The sequence below is a fragment of the Phoenix dactylifera genome, chromosome 2, assembly GCF_009389715.1.
Source record: "Phoenix dactylifera cultivar Barhee BC4 chromosome 2, palm_55x_up_171113_PBpolish2nd_filt_p, whole genome shotgun sequence".
Classification (NCBI taxonomy): domain Eukaryota; kingdom Viridiplantae; phylum Streptophyta; class Magnoliopsida; order Arecales; family Arecaceae; genus Phoenix; species Phoenix dactylifera.
This window is the reverse complement of record NC_052393.1, coordinates 14747499-14762105: the sequence shown is the minus strand read 5'-3', so window position 1 is coordinate 14762105 and position 14607 is coordinate 14747499. Positions and strand designations below refer to the sequence as shown.

The 14607-nt window shown below is 38.0% G+C and overlaps 2 protein-coding genes and 1 pseudogene across 2 annotated transcripts; 1 reads left to right on the top strand and 2 right to left on the bottom strand.

Annotated features, from left to right (window-relative positions):
• Positions 1-3757: 3757 nt before the first annotated feature.
• Positions 3758-5574, bottom strand: LOC103722145. The gene is made up of 2 exons (XM_008812589.3): positions 5023-5574; positions 3758-4260 (listed from the first exon to the last, which is right to left on the bottom strand). The coding sequence occupies exons 1-2, from the start codon at positions 5454-5456 to the stop codon at positions 4089-4091; spliced, it is 606 nt and encodes a 201-aa protein (XP_008810811.1). The 5' UTR covers positions 5457-5574; the 3' UTR covers positions 3758-4088.
• Positions 5575-7428: 1854 nt separating this feature from the next.
• On the bottom strand, positions 7429-10084 carry LOC103722144 (GDSL esterase/lipase At5g33370-like). The gene is made up of 5 exons (XM_008812588.3): positions 9768-10084; positions 9515-9642; positions 9196-9438; positions 8213-8465; positions 7429-8126 (listed from the first exon to the last, which is right to left on the bottom strand). The coding sequence occupies exons 1-5, from the start codon at positions 10006-10008 to the stop codon at positions 7894-7896; spliced, it is 1098 nt and encodes a 365-aa protein (XP_008810810.1). The 5' UTR covers positions 10009-10084; the 3' UTR covers positions 7429-7893.
• A 4199-nt stretch (positions 10085-14283) lies between these two features.
• LOC113463747 lies at positions 14284-14392 on the top strand (annotated as a pseudogene).
• Positions 14393-14607: the final 215 nt, after the last annotated feature.

Below are 14607 nucleotides of genomic sequence, written 5' to 3'. Positions count from 1 at the left end.
CATAATAATTAATATAACTTATAGGATTAATAATTTATAAAACTAATAAATACATTTTTATAGAATATATTAATAATTAATATATATAAACGAATACACTAAAATTTTATTATAATATATTTTATATGATTAATAAATATATTTTATGAAATATATCAGGGGTAATTTTGGTATTATATGGTGAGTGATCTTGGATTCCTATGGAATACTAAATAGGTTACTTGTAGATATATAGAAAACTTTAATCACTAGAATATAGTATACCAGATACAGTGATTTTAAATCATCAGGATCAGATTATCTCCGGATAAAGATCACCTTGGTGATCCATTTGGGTCACCAAATGCTATCATACGGTACCTGACATGTAAACAAAAAAGCAGCCAAATCTACATGTGATGTTAAGTTATTGATTCATAATTCTATTTACATATTACAAACTACTTGATCTTGTAAAACTTGATCTATGACGACACAGTCAAGCCTAGTTGAACAGAGCGCTATAATAACTCTTTTCAATAAAACAAAATAACAAAACTACAAGACTGATAATTATTTTTTATGAAAATAGAATAGCAACTCTTAAAGTGCATGACAACAACTACTCAGATTGGGCCTTGCCTCATCTTTTCTTTGTTTAAAAAATGCATGGCAACAATAGAACCAAAATTACAAGATAAAGAAAAGAGAAAAAAAAAGAAGTAAATTAAGCTAACTGTTGATGTTCAAGTATAAAGGCAAATAAGCAACAATACCTTATTTTCTTTCTTCTTTCATGTTTATAGACCAACCAACACAAGCAGAAGAGTTGGTATCTGGTGCTTCTGGTCGTGGGAGTCCAACCATGGACAAAAATTTAGATAGGGTAGTCTCATAAGGTCTAAAACAGTGGATTAGCTATTAAACTTTTCTTATTTTCGGATGATCCTAATTCTCGGGCACTTTTTTTTTTTTTTTTTTGGTTAAGCCAATCCATCCCTTTTTTGTTAGGCTAGCAGGACAGGTTTTTGATCTGGATTAGATAAATAAGATACATGCATTTAGGTTCTTCTTTTAATATAATACCTAGAATTTGAATTCTGGATTCCTTCGTAAGCAAGTCTTTAGGATGAGATGAACACCACAAGCAGGCCGGTCGGAGCCTTAGGTGACCGCCTCGAGCCAATGGGAGGCCTCCAGGAGGCGGAGGGAGCAAAGAGATTGAGAGAGAGAGAGGGAAGTTCCTTGCGTTTGACCGTGACCAAAAGGAAGCAAAGCTGCAAAGGCCCCATATAAAACGGGAACAGGAGTTGGCTACGAGTCTTCCCCTTGATGGAAGGGGGGTGGAGAGTTTCCTGGCATGCAGAGGGGCAATTTGGGAAGTTGGGAACTGTAGTTTTGTTTTGGGTGGAGAGGGAGAGAGAGCGAGAGGGGAGGGATTTGGTTGGCTTGATACACGCCTGAAGCCACTCTTATCTTTCATCCCTTCTCTTTTTTGGTTTTGGTCTTGGTTTTCTTTCCCTCACATTACTCCTGCTCCAGCTGGGCCATCAGGAAGAAAGATAGGGGGATTGGAGATGGACTTCTTGGAGGGTGGAGATTCTTTTAATTTTCTCCTCTCGGTTTCTTCTCCCCTCTTGGGTGGTAGAGAGAGAAAAGGAGGGAGGGGGTTGAAGAGCTGTTGTGCCGTGATGGTGCAGTTGCTGCTTGGGTACTCGCTTGAAGGGGAGATGGTGGGATGGGACTTTTATTAATTAGATGGAGTGAATTTTCCATAGGGACTTTTATTACTTTTTTATACTTTCATTCAAAAATTATATTAAATTAGAAAAACTTCTTGCCTATCTTTTTAGATTGATGTATCTTTGTTGAAATAGTATACTTGATAGTTATCTATTTCCATATTTTTTTAAGTATTTTATATTTATTAAAAAAATTATTATTAAAAAGAAAAGAGGCCTCATTTTTTGGATTCGCCTTAGGCCTCCAAATGTATTGGGCCGCCCCTGACCACAAGTCCTAATAGTTGTTGGCATATGTGCGTATATGTCTTATGTTTTTCAATTTTGGACTTGATCCTACCCCTATAAACATTAGATGACATGATTCAACTTGGCTTGGACCCATCTAACTTAAAAGTTCATGAGTCATAGCTGTAAACTCCCTAAAGTCTGTATCATTCAGCTCATGATCTAAGCTTCTTCTCCTTGCACTTGCCCGTACATGGATTCACAAAACATACTTATTTTATAACAATTATTAACATAGATTAGATTGTTTGAGAAAAAACCCCGTCCATCTCATCTGAATCCCACATCTTAACTTCTACTCCAATTCCTCTAATCTGTATCCTCACTAATCTCTCTCTATAGTAAACTTATCCCTCTCTAATAATTTTATCTCCCTCAATCTCTGTTTTTCATATACCAATCTTTAATATCTAATCTCTTCTCACCGATCCACATTTCCAAAGTTTTTGATTTTATTTGTTTTATTATTCTCCATTTTGCAAACTCACACCACTGATCAAATCAAATCTTTTATTAAAAAGTAAGATACGAGATATAAAATTTGGTTTAATATAATTAGAATAAATTATTTTATTTCCATGTGCATTTCTCATGCTTCTTATGCTAGTGCTACAAAAGAAAGAAGAAAAGAAGAGCAACAACAAAATAATGACAAAACTTCAAGTTGAAAGGAAATTAATCCTGTCCAGAATGAAACTAGTTGAATTCATAGAATTGCGCAGGGTGGTGACTAATCTTTCAACATTTCCATTCAGTTTCATGATTATCTATTAGAAAGTACTAGATCACGATGTATCTATGCTGAGTGTAATTGATCAAGGAGAAGTGCTCTTATTCTTATGAGGATTGTTTTCTTTGGGTCCTGGCAATTCACCAATGCATCAAGAATTTCTTCTGATTTCTAAGGTACTAAACACATGGAAAGTCCAAAAAACAAACATTGAATTCCTTTGACTGAATACACAAGTACTGAACAACACGTTTAACGAACTCGGGCTCTAATGTGCCTAATTAGGATGGTGTGAGGTGATCAAATAATCAAGCAAACGAATCACATAGACGCATCCTCGATCTACAAAACCCTTCAGTCCACAAATTGGCTAGAATTATTTTTTATGGTATGGTAGAAAGAAGTCATGTACAACTAATGGTGATCAATCCGTTACCAGATTCAGTTTGGTGCCATAAATTTTGAACAATCTTAAAAATTTGCTAATGCAAACACATGGAACGAAATACTAACTAAAGAAGAGGATCTTTTACTTGTTTCAACCACAAATCATGCGGATCAAGTATAATGTTGATCATGAACTAGGCAACCCTATGGTCATGACACTCCTCCCCCCCATTTGAGGGTCATTCTAGCCTCTGGTCTTGGAAGGTGCATCCTCAATATTTAATTTGGAGTTGAGTAGGTAAATTTGGGTGGGACTTCTCACCTTTTATCTTCAAAAAGAGAAAAGAAAGAAAGGAAGAAAGAAAAAAAAAAGGAACTTGTATATTTTAAAACAAGCAATCATAATCAAGCAAAGTATATCATCTAGAGTAAATATATGATTAAAAAAAAAAAGCAAAATCAATGCAGCTTGAAATATGTCCGATCAAATTCATATTAGATGGGCAAATAATATTTTGTTTATATATTTTGAATTATAGTGTACTATAGGAATTATATTATTTTCAAAATCACAATCTATTTCAATGTCAAAAGAGGAATGCTGATAATAATATACTAATCGAAAAAAAAATACATATTAGGCTGATTACATGCCAACTGATGGAATAAAGATAGAACAATATAACATTTTTACAAGGAAGTAAGTTAGGGACAGACGCAAACAATATTTAAACCTTGGCCTCACAAGATCTCCAAGTTTCCTATACATGGTTTTCTTTTTTTTTGTTGTTGTTGTTGTTCTTTTTTTCCCCTTTGCTTATTGACGTCATCTTAACTTAAAGATGCCCATCAACATATATGTACATTTCTCTGGCAAGGGCCACCAAATCATACATCAAAAGACCATTCAGTTCTTAACCAAGAAAGGAGAGGGAGGGAGATCGAAGAGAGAGGGGCTGCATCTAAGCAAGAAGCCAGAAGTTCTTATGGGTCTTGGTGTTTAGGAGGTAGCCTGCGTTTTGACCCTTCTTTTGAACTCCAACGCACAAACACTTGCTGTTTTCGATCAGGAACTCCGCAAGGTCGACCATCCCTTTATTCAACGTGCTTCCAGTCCTTCCACTTAGCTTGTACCTATAAGAGGATGACATCACGTTTCATTAAATTGCGACCCTAACGGTGGGCTACATTCGTCAGCATCTATTGGGCTAACAGCCAGCTCCATGTAAAGCAATTTCTCAAGTTACTTGAAGTAAGGTCAGTTGTTCCGATACTGGATCTGTATTAGTACTATTCTATATTAATACGCAATAAAATACGAGATGGTAAGATATACCAAGCGTTGATATGGTATGAGACAGAATACCAATTCGATATTAGTGCGATACAGTACTATATTATTGATCGGTACGGCAAATTTTGACTTAAACTCATAAATGTCTGAATGAAGATGCAAAAGCAAATCTTGACTTGGTCTCTCTCTCTCTCTCTCTCTCTCTATATATATATATATATGTATGTATGTATGTATGTATGTATGTATGTATGTATATGTATACATCCAAAAAACATAAAAGAATTAATCTTTTTAGAGAAAATTAAATTATTTTTAACTATTTTACTTTGAATTTTCTCACTGACATCAAACATAGGAAAAGTAAGATTCCTTTTTTTCCTTTACTTTATAAAAATAAAGCAATGAAGATTGCAATTGTATATTTCCTTCAAATTTTCCTTTTAAAAAAAATGGATTGAGATGCATCAGATGTATTGAAAGATTATGATGATAATAATAATGGTATATAGTCTTTTTTTTATTCACCAAAAAAAAAAGAAGAAGAAGATTATGATGATGATGATGATAGTAATGGATATCTCAAAACGCTGACTAGTTACCCCAAGAAAGTTGACTGGGTGCGACGCTGGCCAATGACGAGGAGATCAACCCTGAGCAGCTTGGTCTGCATGAGAATAGTCGTGGCCTTGTCCTTAGCCTCCATCTCCACCCTCTCAATCTGCACCTTCACCTTTGGTTGCGCCGCCTTGCACGCCGCCTTCATCGCATCAAGGAATTCGTAGTCCCCCCCGCCCTCGGCGGAGCCGGCAGCAGAACCGGCGGGGAAGCTGGGGGCCACAGACGAAGGTCGGCGGAGAAACGTCGAGAAGGCGCCGCGCCGGGCGTTGGGAGGCTCGACATGGAGGAGGATGATCTCGTCGTGCTCGAGCACCGCATGGTAGAGGGCCCACTCGAGCGCGCTGGCCGACTCCCGGCCAGGGTCGGCGATGACCATAACCCTCCGTTTGCCTGCCGGAGTCCCACCGACGTCCATCGGCCGCCGCCGCCACCAACGCTACTACCACCTCCACCGCCACCTCAATAAGGCAGCATGCGGCTCGGTGGTGCACGGGAGGCTGGCAACGGCGACGAGGTGGAGGTTTTGGTGGTTGGCCAAGTTTGGGAAGGAGCGACGGCGATGCACGAGCCATTGCGGCTCTTTTGGTGAGGCCAATCGTGATGGGTGGTGGCTATGTGGGGGCCGTTGGGAGTTGGTTGGGGCCCACCCACGCGACCCGGTCAACACCAACCCAAAAGGATGTGTGGGTTAGGAAATAGTTAGGACACTTTTAGTCACCTTTTGTGCCAAAACATCTTACATTAGTCACCAAGATGGTAGCCTGATGGTAAGGGGACGATAATTCCACTCGAGTTATTCGGGTTCGAAACGCGCGGGCGTCGATTAAATTAGAGGACCGAATGCTCCACGCCCGGATGGCTCGCTGGCGGATATGCTTTCCTTCCATCTGTACCAAGGTGGCACTGGGGTGACGTACCCATACGTGAGGCGGTGAGATGAGCCCACGGGTCGGAGAAGGCACGCGAAAACCTATGAGCTGTATCAAATATTTTCTGGTGGAATGGGGGCCTAGTGGGAGCTGCTACGCGAGTGGGGCTGGTCCCTCCCCCTCCCCTCCTATTTTTTGACCCCAAAAAAAAAACATCTTATATTCCCACTTATATAACAAGCATTGCAATTTAAGTTTTTTAAATATAAATTAAATATAATAAGGAGAAAAATATTGAGATGGACATATGGTAAAATTAGGAGGAATAAAAGGAGAACCGGGCATAATGGAGATGTAAATCAAAGATAACATTATGGAGAATTTATTGAAATGATATAAGTAACATAAGCAATCTAGGATCCTAAGAAGAGTGAACTGGGGATTTGAATCCATGCTATTTCACAAAAATAACATATATAAATATTTTAAAATAATTTATTATAAAGTGATTCTTCAATTCTTATTCAAAATGGTTGTCATCTTGAGTTAAACAATATGGTGGGCGAAAATTTTCCAGCTTTTTGTTTGTAGAATATCCCCGCTCTTGGTCCTGAAGTCCATCTATTTTATTAAACTAAGTCAAAAATGGGTCAACTTGCACCGGATATACAAACTAATAGAGACTACTTGCAGCGCTGCAGCAGTTCTATTATATGGTTTTTATGCATGCATGTCTTTTGATTTTCTTTTTTGCTGATTGTTTGTTTTTAACTGTGATTTCTCTAGGCTTATAATTGTTAGCTTAGTTGATTGGCACCTATCCTATCAAGGATTGCCTTTCAAGAGGTTCATAGTTCAAATCTTGGATATTGCAAAATCATGATTTCTTTTGTTAGGAGATTTTATGCTTCAGTCTTTTAGGGGCTTATTGCTTTTTATCTTGGTAGGCCTGGTCTGTTCGATGAGTCGTTGTATTGACTTTTAGTTCTAAACTTGTTTTGGCTCCGACTTTGGATTGACTGGATGGCATATATTACTCTCTTATTTTCATATCCTATCATGCCATTTTCTTAGCGAAATGGTGCTAATTCTTCCGCCACTAGTTTTTTTCCAAAATAACATAGGGAGAGGAGAGGAAGTTGCAAGGCAAGACAGAAGGAAGTCTTGGCGATCGGGGAAAAAATTAAGAAGAAAGAAGAAACACCTTAAATAATCAAATAGTATCAGAGGTATTGTCAAAAAAGGAAAATATTGGGCAAGTCACGATTCATATAATCAACTCATTTGGGATAATGTTTGATGGTCAGGTACAATATCCTGTTAAAATTCTTACCTGTCTCCACCAATTCCACAGATTTTCTATTGCAAAAGCAGTCAAGTTCTCAAAGTCCCGTTGCAATATTTTAATAGATTGTTTTCAGGGAGGGGAAAAATGCTTCCATAGAGTCTTAATTAGCCTATCAAACATAACAAAAGGCATGCCAATACATCCCAAGCCTAATGCTTGGTTCTTGCTTGGAAGTCCAATTCACACTCCTTTTTATTTTGTATGAAAGAAAATCCACAGTTCAAACATCCACAAAATTTAGCACATCCTACACCGCATGCACCACATAGCAGTGCACCACACCAATCACCTCATTCTTCTTCCTATGGGCTCCATTCATCGTACACTCATCTAAATGGTTAGCCTACAGAAAGGAGATACAGTGATCGGCATGGTGCGTGCACGCTAGATATATAAGGTATAATTTCGACAACATGTCCCCATTATTATGCGCCAGAAACCAACATGCTCAACGGCTACATATTAGTTTATTAATCCATAGCCAACTTATGCATGAAATCTCGGGCTCGAACTTTGAACCACACAAGAGATGATACACTGGATATGGCAGACACACAACACATAACGAATGCTGGCGAGCAAAGAGAACATTCCGTGGAGCTAAAAGGAAAGGAAATGGATCAGTTCTCAAGAAACTAAGTGCTTGCATCCATGGCTAGAATGGTGCTCAAATTCATGGGGTTCATGTACTCGGAGGAACCAATCATGAACTGGCTCACGATGATCCGGTTTGCTTTCTCTGTGGGATGGAATGCATCCCAAAATGAATATAAGTTGCGGTTGGGACATAAATTTGATGCAGCAGTACATAGCCCTAGCCCGTTGTAAGGTCCTTGCCCACAGCATGCAATTTTTGATGTAACAAAACCTGAAAAATGTTCATAAAAGACATTGTTACCATCAAGAGGATGAATGGGAATGAAGTTATTAGCAAGTATCCTTGATGTCTCCTACCATAGGACCCTGGATCGGATATGTAGTCCATATGCATCTTGAAAGCATTGGCAGAGATAAAGACGTCTGATCCAAATTTTCTGTTCAGTTCAATTAAAGTTCGGTCCAACTGGGGATTGAATAGGGATGCAGCTCTCTGCAGCTCAGCGGCGCACTCGCCGTTCCGACCTCTTTGAGCAAGCTCTGACGGCACGCAGCCAAGAGGACCGGTTCCGGTGACCATTACTCGGCGGGCACCTAATTCATATAGCCTCTGCAATTGGACAGACACAATGCATGAAAGAATGGAGCAATATTAACTGTTTTTCTTTAATGCCTCAGCAATGTGCAAAGATTTGCAAAGACTAGCTCTTTCTCTTCCATTACTAGTTCTACTATTTCGATATTAATCGAGTTAGATGGTTAATGATTCATGGCTAGGCCTACCGGTTGTCGGTCCGGAGAGTGCAGAGTTACACGAGCAAAATTTCTATGTTTTTAAGCATCTTTCCAAGCAAATATCATCAATGGAGGAAGGAATACTGTCGACAGAAGTAACTCTGTCATCTTTAATTACTACACAGACGAGGCTGCACAGTGTACTCGGATAGTAAGATAAATATCTCTCTCTCTATAGCCTACTCAAAGGGGTTATTGTCAAAGAACTTTTTGTCAAAGGTTATACATGTGTATGGTTGTGCAAGTGTAACTACGCTTGATTCATTTACTCGATGAGTTTTGATGGGAAACCATCTTTTCCTTGAGGTTATACGTGAAGTTGAGCAGCGTGCACAGGGTAAATGATCTTTTTGGTTTCAATGCAGAACATGGAAGTCTCATGCAATATCTGTGACGTATGACAACAAAAATTTAGCTGCTCCATTGATGCAAATCACAGGAGACTCTAAAAGTGCAGACTATGAGAATATCTATATGCTGGTTGTTGGCATCATATAATCCATCCTCTGCAAGGATGAATCTTTGAGGAGACAAATCATGCATACCCCAAGAATTTTCTTGTATTCGGAGATCAAATAGCGAACGTAGTCAGGAAGTGCAAACTCGCGAGATCGTGCGGAGAAGGGCACCAAGTAGTAGTTGTTGACAAAGTCATTGCCTCCAAGAGTGATGAGGACGAGGGCTTGGTTGACAAGCTTCTTCATCTGAGCCTCGCCTACGACCGAGCTTAACCTTTGCTTGTACTGCTCAAAGTATACCAATTGCCTGTCGATTCTAATAATGTTTAGCTGCAAACATCACCAGTATCAGTCTATCTTATCTTTAGTTTGCCAACCTTTGAAAGATAATATATAACACCCTTACAAATTGAATTCCAGTATCATTGAGAATTCCGATCCCTGCCGACGCGAAGTTGGCGCCCACGAGTAGTTTTTCTCCTCGGAGCTCAGGGCTGAGATAAGGCAATGTCGGTTCGGCCCCAAGGTGCTCACCTGAGAGACATTGAAGTTGTTGGTGAAGAAAGCATTGCAAACATAGACCCCATAAGTGAAAAGAGAGACATTCTCTGAAGCATTCATCAACAATGCAGTCAAGGAAGTGAGGCTAGGCTCCTAACTGATAATGTCAGGCATGTTGAGGCCATTAGAGAATCTGCCTGTCGGCCGGTGAGTCGGGTAGTCGATCCCATAAGGAGGCAAGTCAGCACGAGCTGTCGTCAGTAAGAAGTTGTTATTGCCATTGTCAACAAGAGAATCACCAAAAACAAAGAAGGCTCGAGCCTCCGACATCATCGAAAGGGTCCCTAGAGCTGCTAAGCCAGCCAGGAAGAAGGTGATGAGAAGGAAAGAGGCATCCATAGCTGCAGAATGAGCTTGTTTTGATTGGATGAGAGGAGTAATACTGGTAGTTAGAGGTTGTGGTGGGAGGCCATTTGCACATGAATGCCAAAGGTGGTGGTGACTTTATATAGGATTCCTTGAATCACAAACTCAACTCTTTCTTCCACCTATTAATTAAGGCGGACAGAAGGGCCACAGAAATTAATCAAAACCTAATTGCTTGCTTTGTTAGGACATTGGCATTCTTCGGCACCTTCAAGGTGGTTGGTAGTATCTGTGAAACCTACTTAGTCCTGCGTCCCAGAAGTCACATCTGTGACAGCAGGGACACAAAAGGTTCATTCCTGAATTCCCATACTAGTGGCTCCAAGCTCCCCTAGATAGATTTTCCAGCATCTTTTTGTTCCATGAACTGCTCCAGTATTGGGCTATATTGATGTCATCACAAGATTATCCCAACGTACAGCATTCTAGTGCCAATTGGCATCATGGTTCTAGTCCCAATGCCAAGGATGCACCTAAGAGATTATTGGATATCCAACTCTGCACTGATTAGCTAGTTTAAGGTGGCTATTCTCCCCAAATGCTATAAAAAGATAATTCATCTGTCTTGCTTGAGTTGTTCATTATTGTAAAGTAACTATGAGGATAGAGTCTCATGTTCTCAAAGAAGCATTGTTCCTTAAGTCGCAAGAAGTATTGTTAGGATTAATCAAAATTTCCTCAAACAAGTAATATGACATATCAGTTTCTTTATTTGAAAGAAATCAAGTATTAACTGGCTATATTTATATATATCATAAGTTTCTAGTAATATTAGAAGTCAGCTAATTTGGTAGCTAGAGGCAATTCAATTTCATCAGCCCTAAAGTGCTTGAAAATACCCAGTGTTCAAATCATAACATTTGAACGGAATCGTATTATGGAACAAGAATAATACTTCTAGTTGTAGGACCGAACTGTCCATAATGAAAGCTACAAATTAGTATATACCCTATATCTTAAAAATTGAAGAATAATCACTAAAATCTTTGGTAAGGCTTATGTCAAAGAGCTCATTTGAAAAGGCCTTTTGCCTCATCAATTAGATATAAACAACAGTTAGACTTCCATCTTTTTCTCTTTTGCTGCTCTGTTCAGTGTTGAGGTTAAGTTTCAGTGATGGTTAAAAATGCATGATAGTTGATCATATTTTAACTGAAGGCAATTCGACCAACACCTATTAAAGTTTACAAAGAAAACAAATTAAAAAGATTCAGATAAAGCTAAAGAGACACTGCGACCGCTCTCTCTCACTCTATGTTTATGAGGGTGTCAGAGGTGAGGTCATGATAAAGTCTATATCCAATGCACGTGACATGCAAAATAAATTGGTGGGTAGATGTTTTAAGGAGAGTAGCTGAATCCACCTCCAAATGACACCATAAACCTCCCAACCCCACAACATTTCAACATCGCAGCGTGCTAACATCAACCACCCTTTAACAAAATCATCTGGTCCCCATGAATATTGAATACACATCACTTGAGTCCACCTTCATGCCGATAACAGTAATCTCGGCGTGTAACGATACAGGATCTCATCCAAGATGGCTAGCCGGAATGTATTATTTGAGTTCCTTGATCCTATATAAGTACCCAAGGTTTACCCAGCGAATAACTGATGTAGGACTAAACACACGCCCACACGAGTCCTCACATACTTTTCTCGTTTAAGCCCGGACGTTCTCGTCGGGTTAAGAGTTCAAATCCATTCAAATCTAATCCCAAGCACCACAATCAGCTCGTGGTCGGCTTCCATGAATCTGTGCTGCAGTGTTCCCTAGTCCACATAGGTTATGGGACAGGTTCGCTCTGATACAATTTGTAACAACTCAGGATCTCATCCAAAATGGCTAGCCGGAAGATACTATTTAGATTTCTCGATCCTGTGTAAGTACCTAATATCTACCTAGCGAATAACCGATGTGAGACTAAAAACATGTCGACACAAATCCTCACACAACATAAGTACAAAGAATAAATGAATGAACAAAATGGTTGGTTTATTTTTGATTTATTGGTTCAATGTCAGTATCACTTAAGTCCACCAAGTGAAACAAGAATGCACTAACCCATACCTCAATTTTCGGCTATTAATTTCTGTTCTCTATCAGAAAAAGGAGTCTTCATAGTACAGCAGAAGTCGAATCCCAAGGACATCAGAGCACTCCCTTGTGCAACAACAAGAAGAATTTCTTCTAGACAGCTCTGAATTTTTATCTATGTGATATCTCAAAGTGCAGCATTGATTTGTTTTAGTCACACGACAATACCTAGCACATGAATAAAAATTGCAGCAGGTCTTGTTTCTCTCTTATTAATGTGTTTCAGCAGTTAATTCCTAGTATTCTGTAAACTTTCTATGTTACCCTTTGTTTTGCTACCTTGGGACCTCTTCCCCCACAGAGGCCAGTCCCCCTTGTAGCCTCTGTTTTCATTTCATCTTCTAATGAAGTGGGTGGAGCCTTGCTCCTCCTATGTTTTGCTTAAAGGAAAAAGAGTAAATATTAGGAATTCAATCTGCATCTGTATAGCTAAATTCTTTGTGGTGTACCACAGGCAATCTTAGAATTTAGGTGCTTACCCAAGGGCTTATCATCCCTTACTATTGATAGTTAATCACTAATGAACTACGTTGCGTTTAGCTAATTGTTAGCTCTCATTATTCCCCTTCTTATAAATCTTATGAACTATAACACCGCATCAGTTGGTTTTCTTCTTTTCTTTCCTTTTCTTTTTTTTTTTAGATTTCATAATTCACACAAAACAAATTTGGAGTAATGGCATTTCACCACCAGGGTCAATTCTGATCTGGAGCAACCTACTGCAAGATGGAAGTCTGAATAATCCATTTTTCATTCAGGAGATCCAGGATTCAAATCTTGGATATTGATTTATATATATATATATATATATATATATATATATATATATATATATATATATATATATATATATATATATTAAAAAAAAGAAAGAGCCTCAGGACCAGATGTTATGATGCAAACAAAGTATTACATTTATCTTGATAGCAGCAGATCTTTCACAACTTCTCTCTCAGACATCTAATCTGTTAGGTATGTAGCTTCTCAACATAAAATTGACAATGTGAGATCACCATAAGTTTCATGGCCGTATTTGCTGAAAGCAATGGAACTTTGCAAGTAGATATTAAGAAAGAAAAGCACAAATCATTGAACAACTGTCGCGTAAAATCTGTTTATAATCACCTTATATTGTTTATAGACTAAGTCTTATACAAAAACCATATGATATATCCGGTTTACCCAAAAAAAAAAAAAAATTCTTTCTAAATTCATTTAAGGTCCTTCTCGGCGCTCGTTATTAAACTTGACATTATATGGTCATGTTTATTACTTTTCAAGTGACTGTAACGTCTTTTCCTTGATTTACATCTGAATGGCCAAAGTATTGAAGATAATGACTGAAATCAAGATCATTCACAAATATGTAATTTTTTTTCCTAACCAATGTGCGTGAGACTTTTTATAATTAATGTGCATTGGCTGCTAGGGTCAAAATGGTGCAGTACTGGAGTTTTTTTAATTTACTGTTCTTGTTTGTAGCTTGTGGAAGCTTTTTTTTTTTTTTTTTGAAAAATTAAAATTAGATGAGAAAAGATACATCCATAAAAGTTAAAGAATAAAATATTACAAAATTGAAGAGGAAGATTGGCCTCATACATCTATAAAGTAGATCCCATATGATTAACCACATATGATGCCACCTAATAGGCTTGTGGAAGCTTTTCATATTTTAGTGAGATAATGCCAAGCAAGCAACCAGAAGAAAATAGCTTATTTTTGGCCTACTACCATAAACTATTCTGGTTTGGTAATCTTGGTCCACAAATTTATTTTCCGGTTGTTGAACATTCAATATAAAAGGATAAAACTCAGAATCTTACCAACCCTTGAATATTTCTGTTACACATAGACAACCACCCAAGCTTTGATTAACTAATTTCTTTTTTTTTTAGGGGTAAAAAGAGGAAGCATTATACCTCCCCTAATTTTATTAAATAAGAAAAATGTAATAAAGGAACAAAAGAAAAAAAAGGTATACAGCCGAGATCCTACAAATTATAAGTTACAAGCTTCAAGATACGTATACAAATTACTGGTTATGGGAAGAAGACAGAACAAAACCCTCCCAATTTTGTGATTTTTTGAAGCACAGTAAAGATGGAACATTGTCGACAAATAAAAATCCTCCCATTCCTTTCAAGCTAGATATTGCCAAATCTAACTACCAAACTAAATTGGAACAATATAGAGAATATTAGTATAGCCCGTGGGCAAGGATAACATGCACAAATCGAGAAACTAAATTAATTATACATGAAAGAAAAGCACAATATATATTTTTATACTATTAATACAAATCATCAGATTTATCTCAAGCAAACTGCAGGTATAGTTTGATATTTTTTGGGGGAAGATTTTTCGTTCTTCGGGCGAGATATTTAGATGAAATTTAACAGCATTTATTCGATATAGTACAAGAATCTTTGTTGAGCGAGCAGCATCAAGTACATCAAATCATTTGCCTACA

Coding starts and splice junctions, on each gene's coding strand:
- LOC103722145 (XM_008812589.3), bottom strand. CDS start 5,456: ATGGACGTCGGTGGGACTCCGGCAGGCAAACGGAGGGTTATGGTCATC. Junction 4,261..5,022: donor ACCCAGTCAACTTTCTTGGG/GTAACTAGTCAG, acceptor ATCCTCTTATAG/GTACAAGCTAAGTGGAAGGA.
- LOC103722144 (XM_008812588.3), bottom strand. CDS start 10,008: ATGGATGCCTCTTTCCTTCTCATCACCTTCTTCCTGGCTGGCTTAGCA. Junction 9,643..9,767: donor CAACATGCCTGACATTATCA/GTTAGGAGCCTA, acceptor AATGTCTCTCAG/GTGAGCACCTTGGGGCCGAA. Junction 8,127..8,212: donor ATCCGATCCAGGGTCCTATG/GTAGGAGACATC, acceptor AACATTTTTCAG/GTTTTGTTACATCAAAAATT.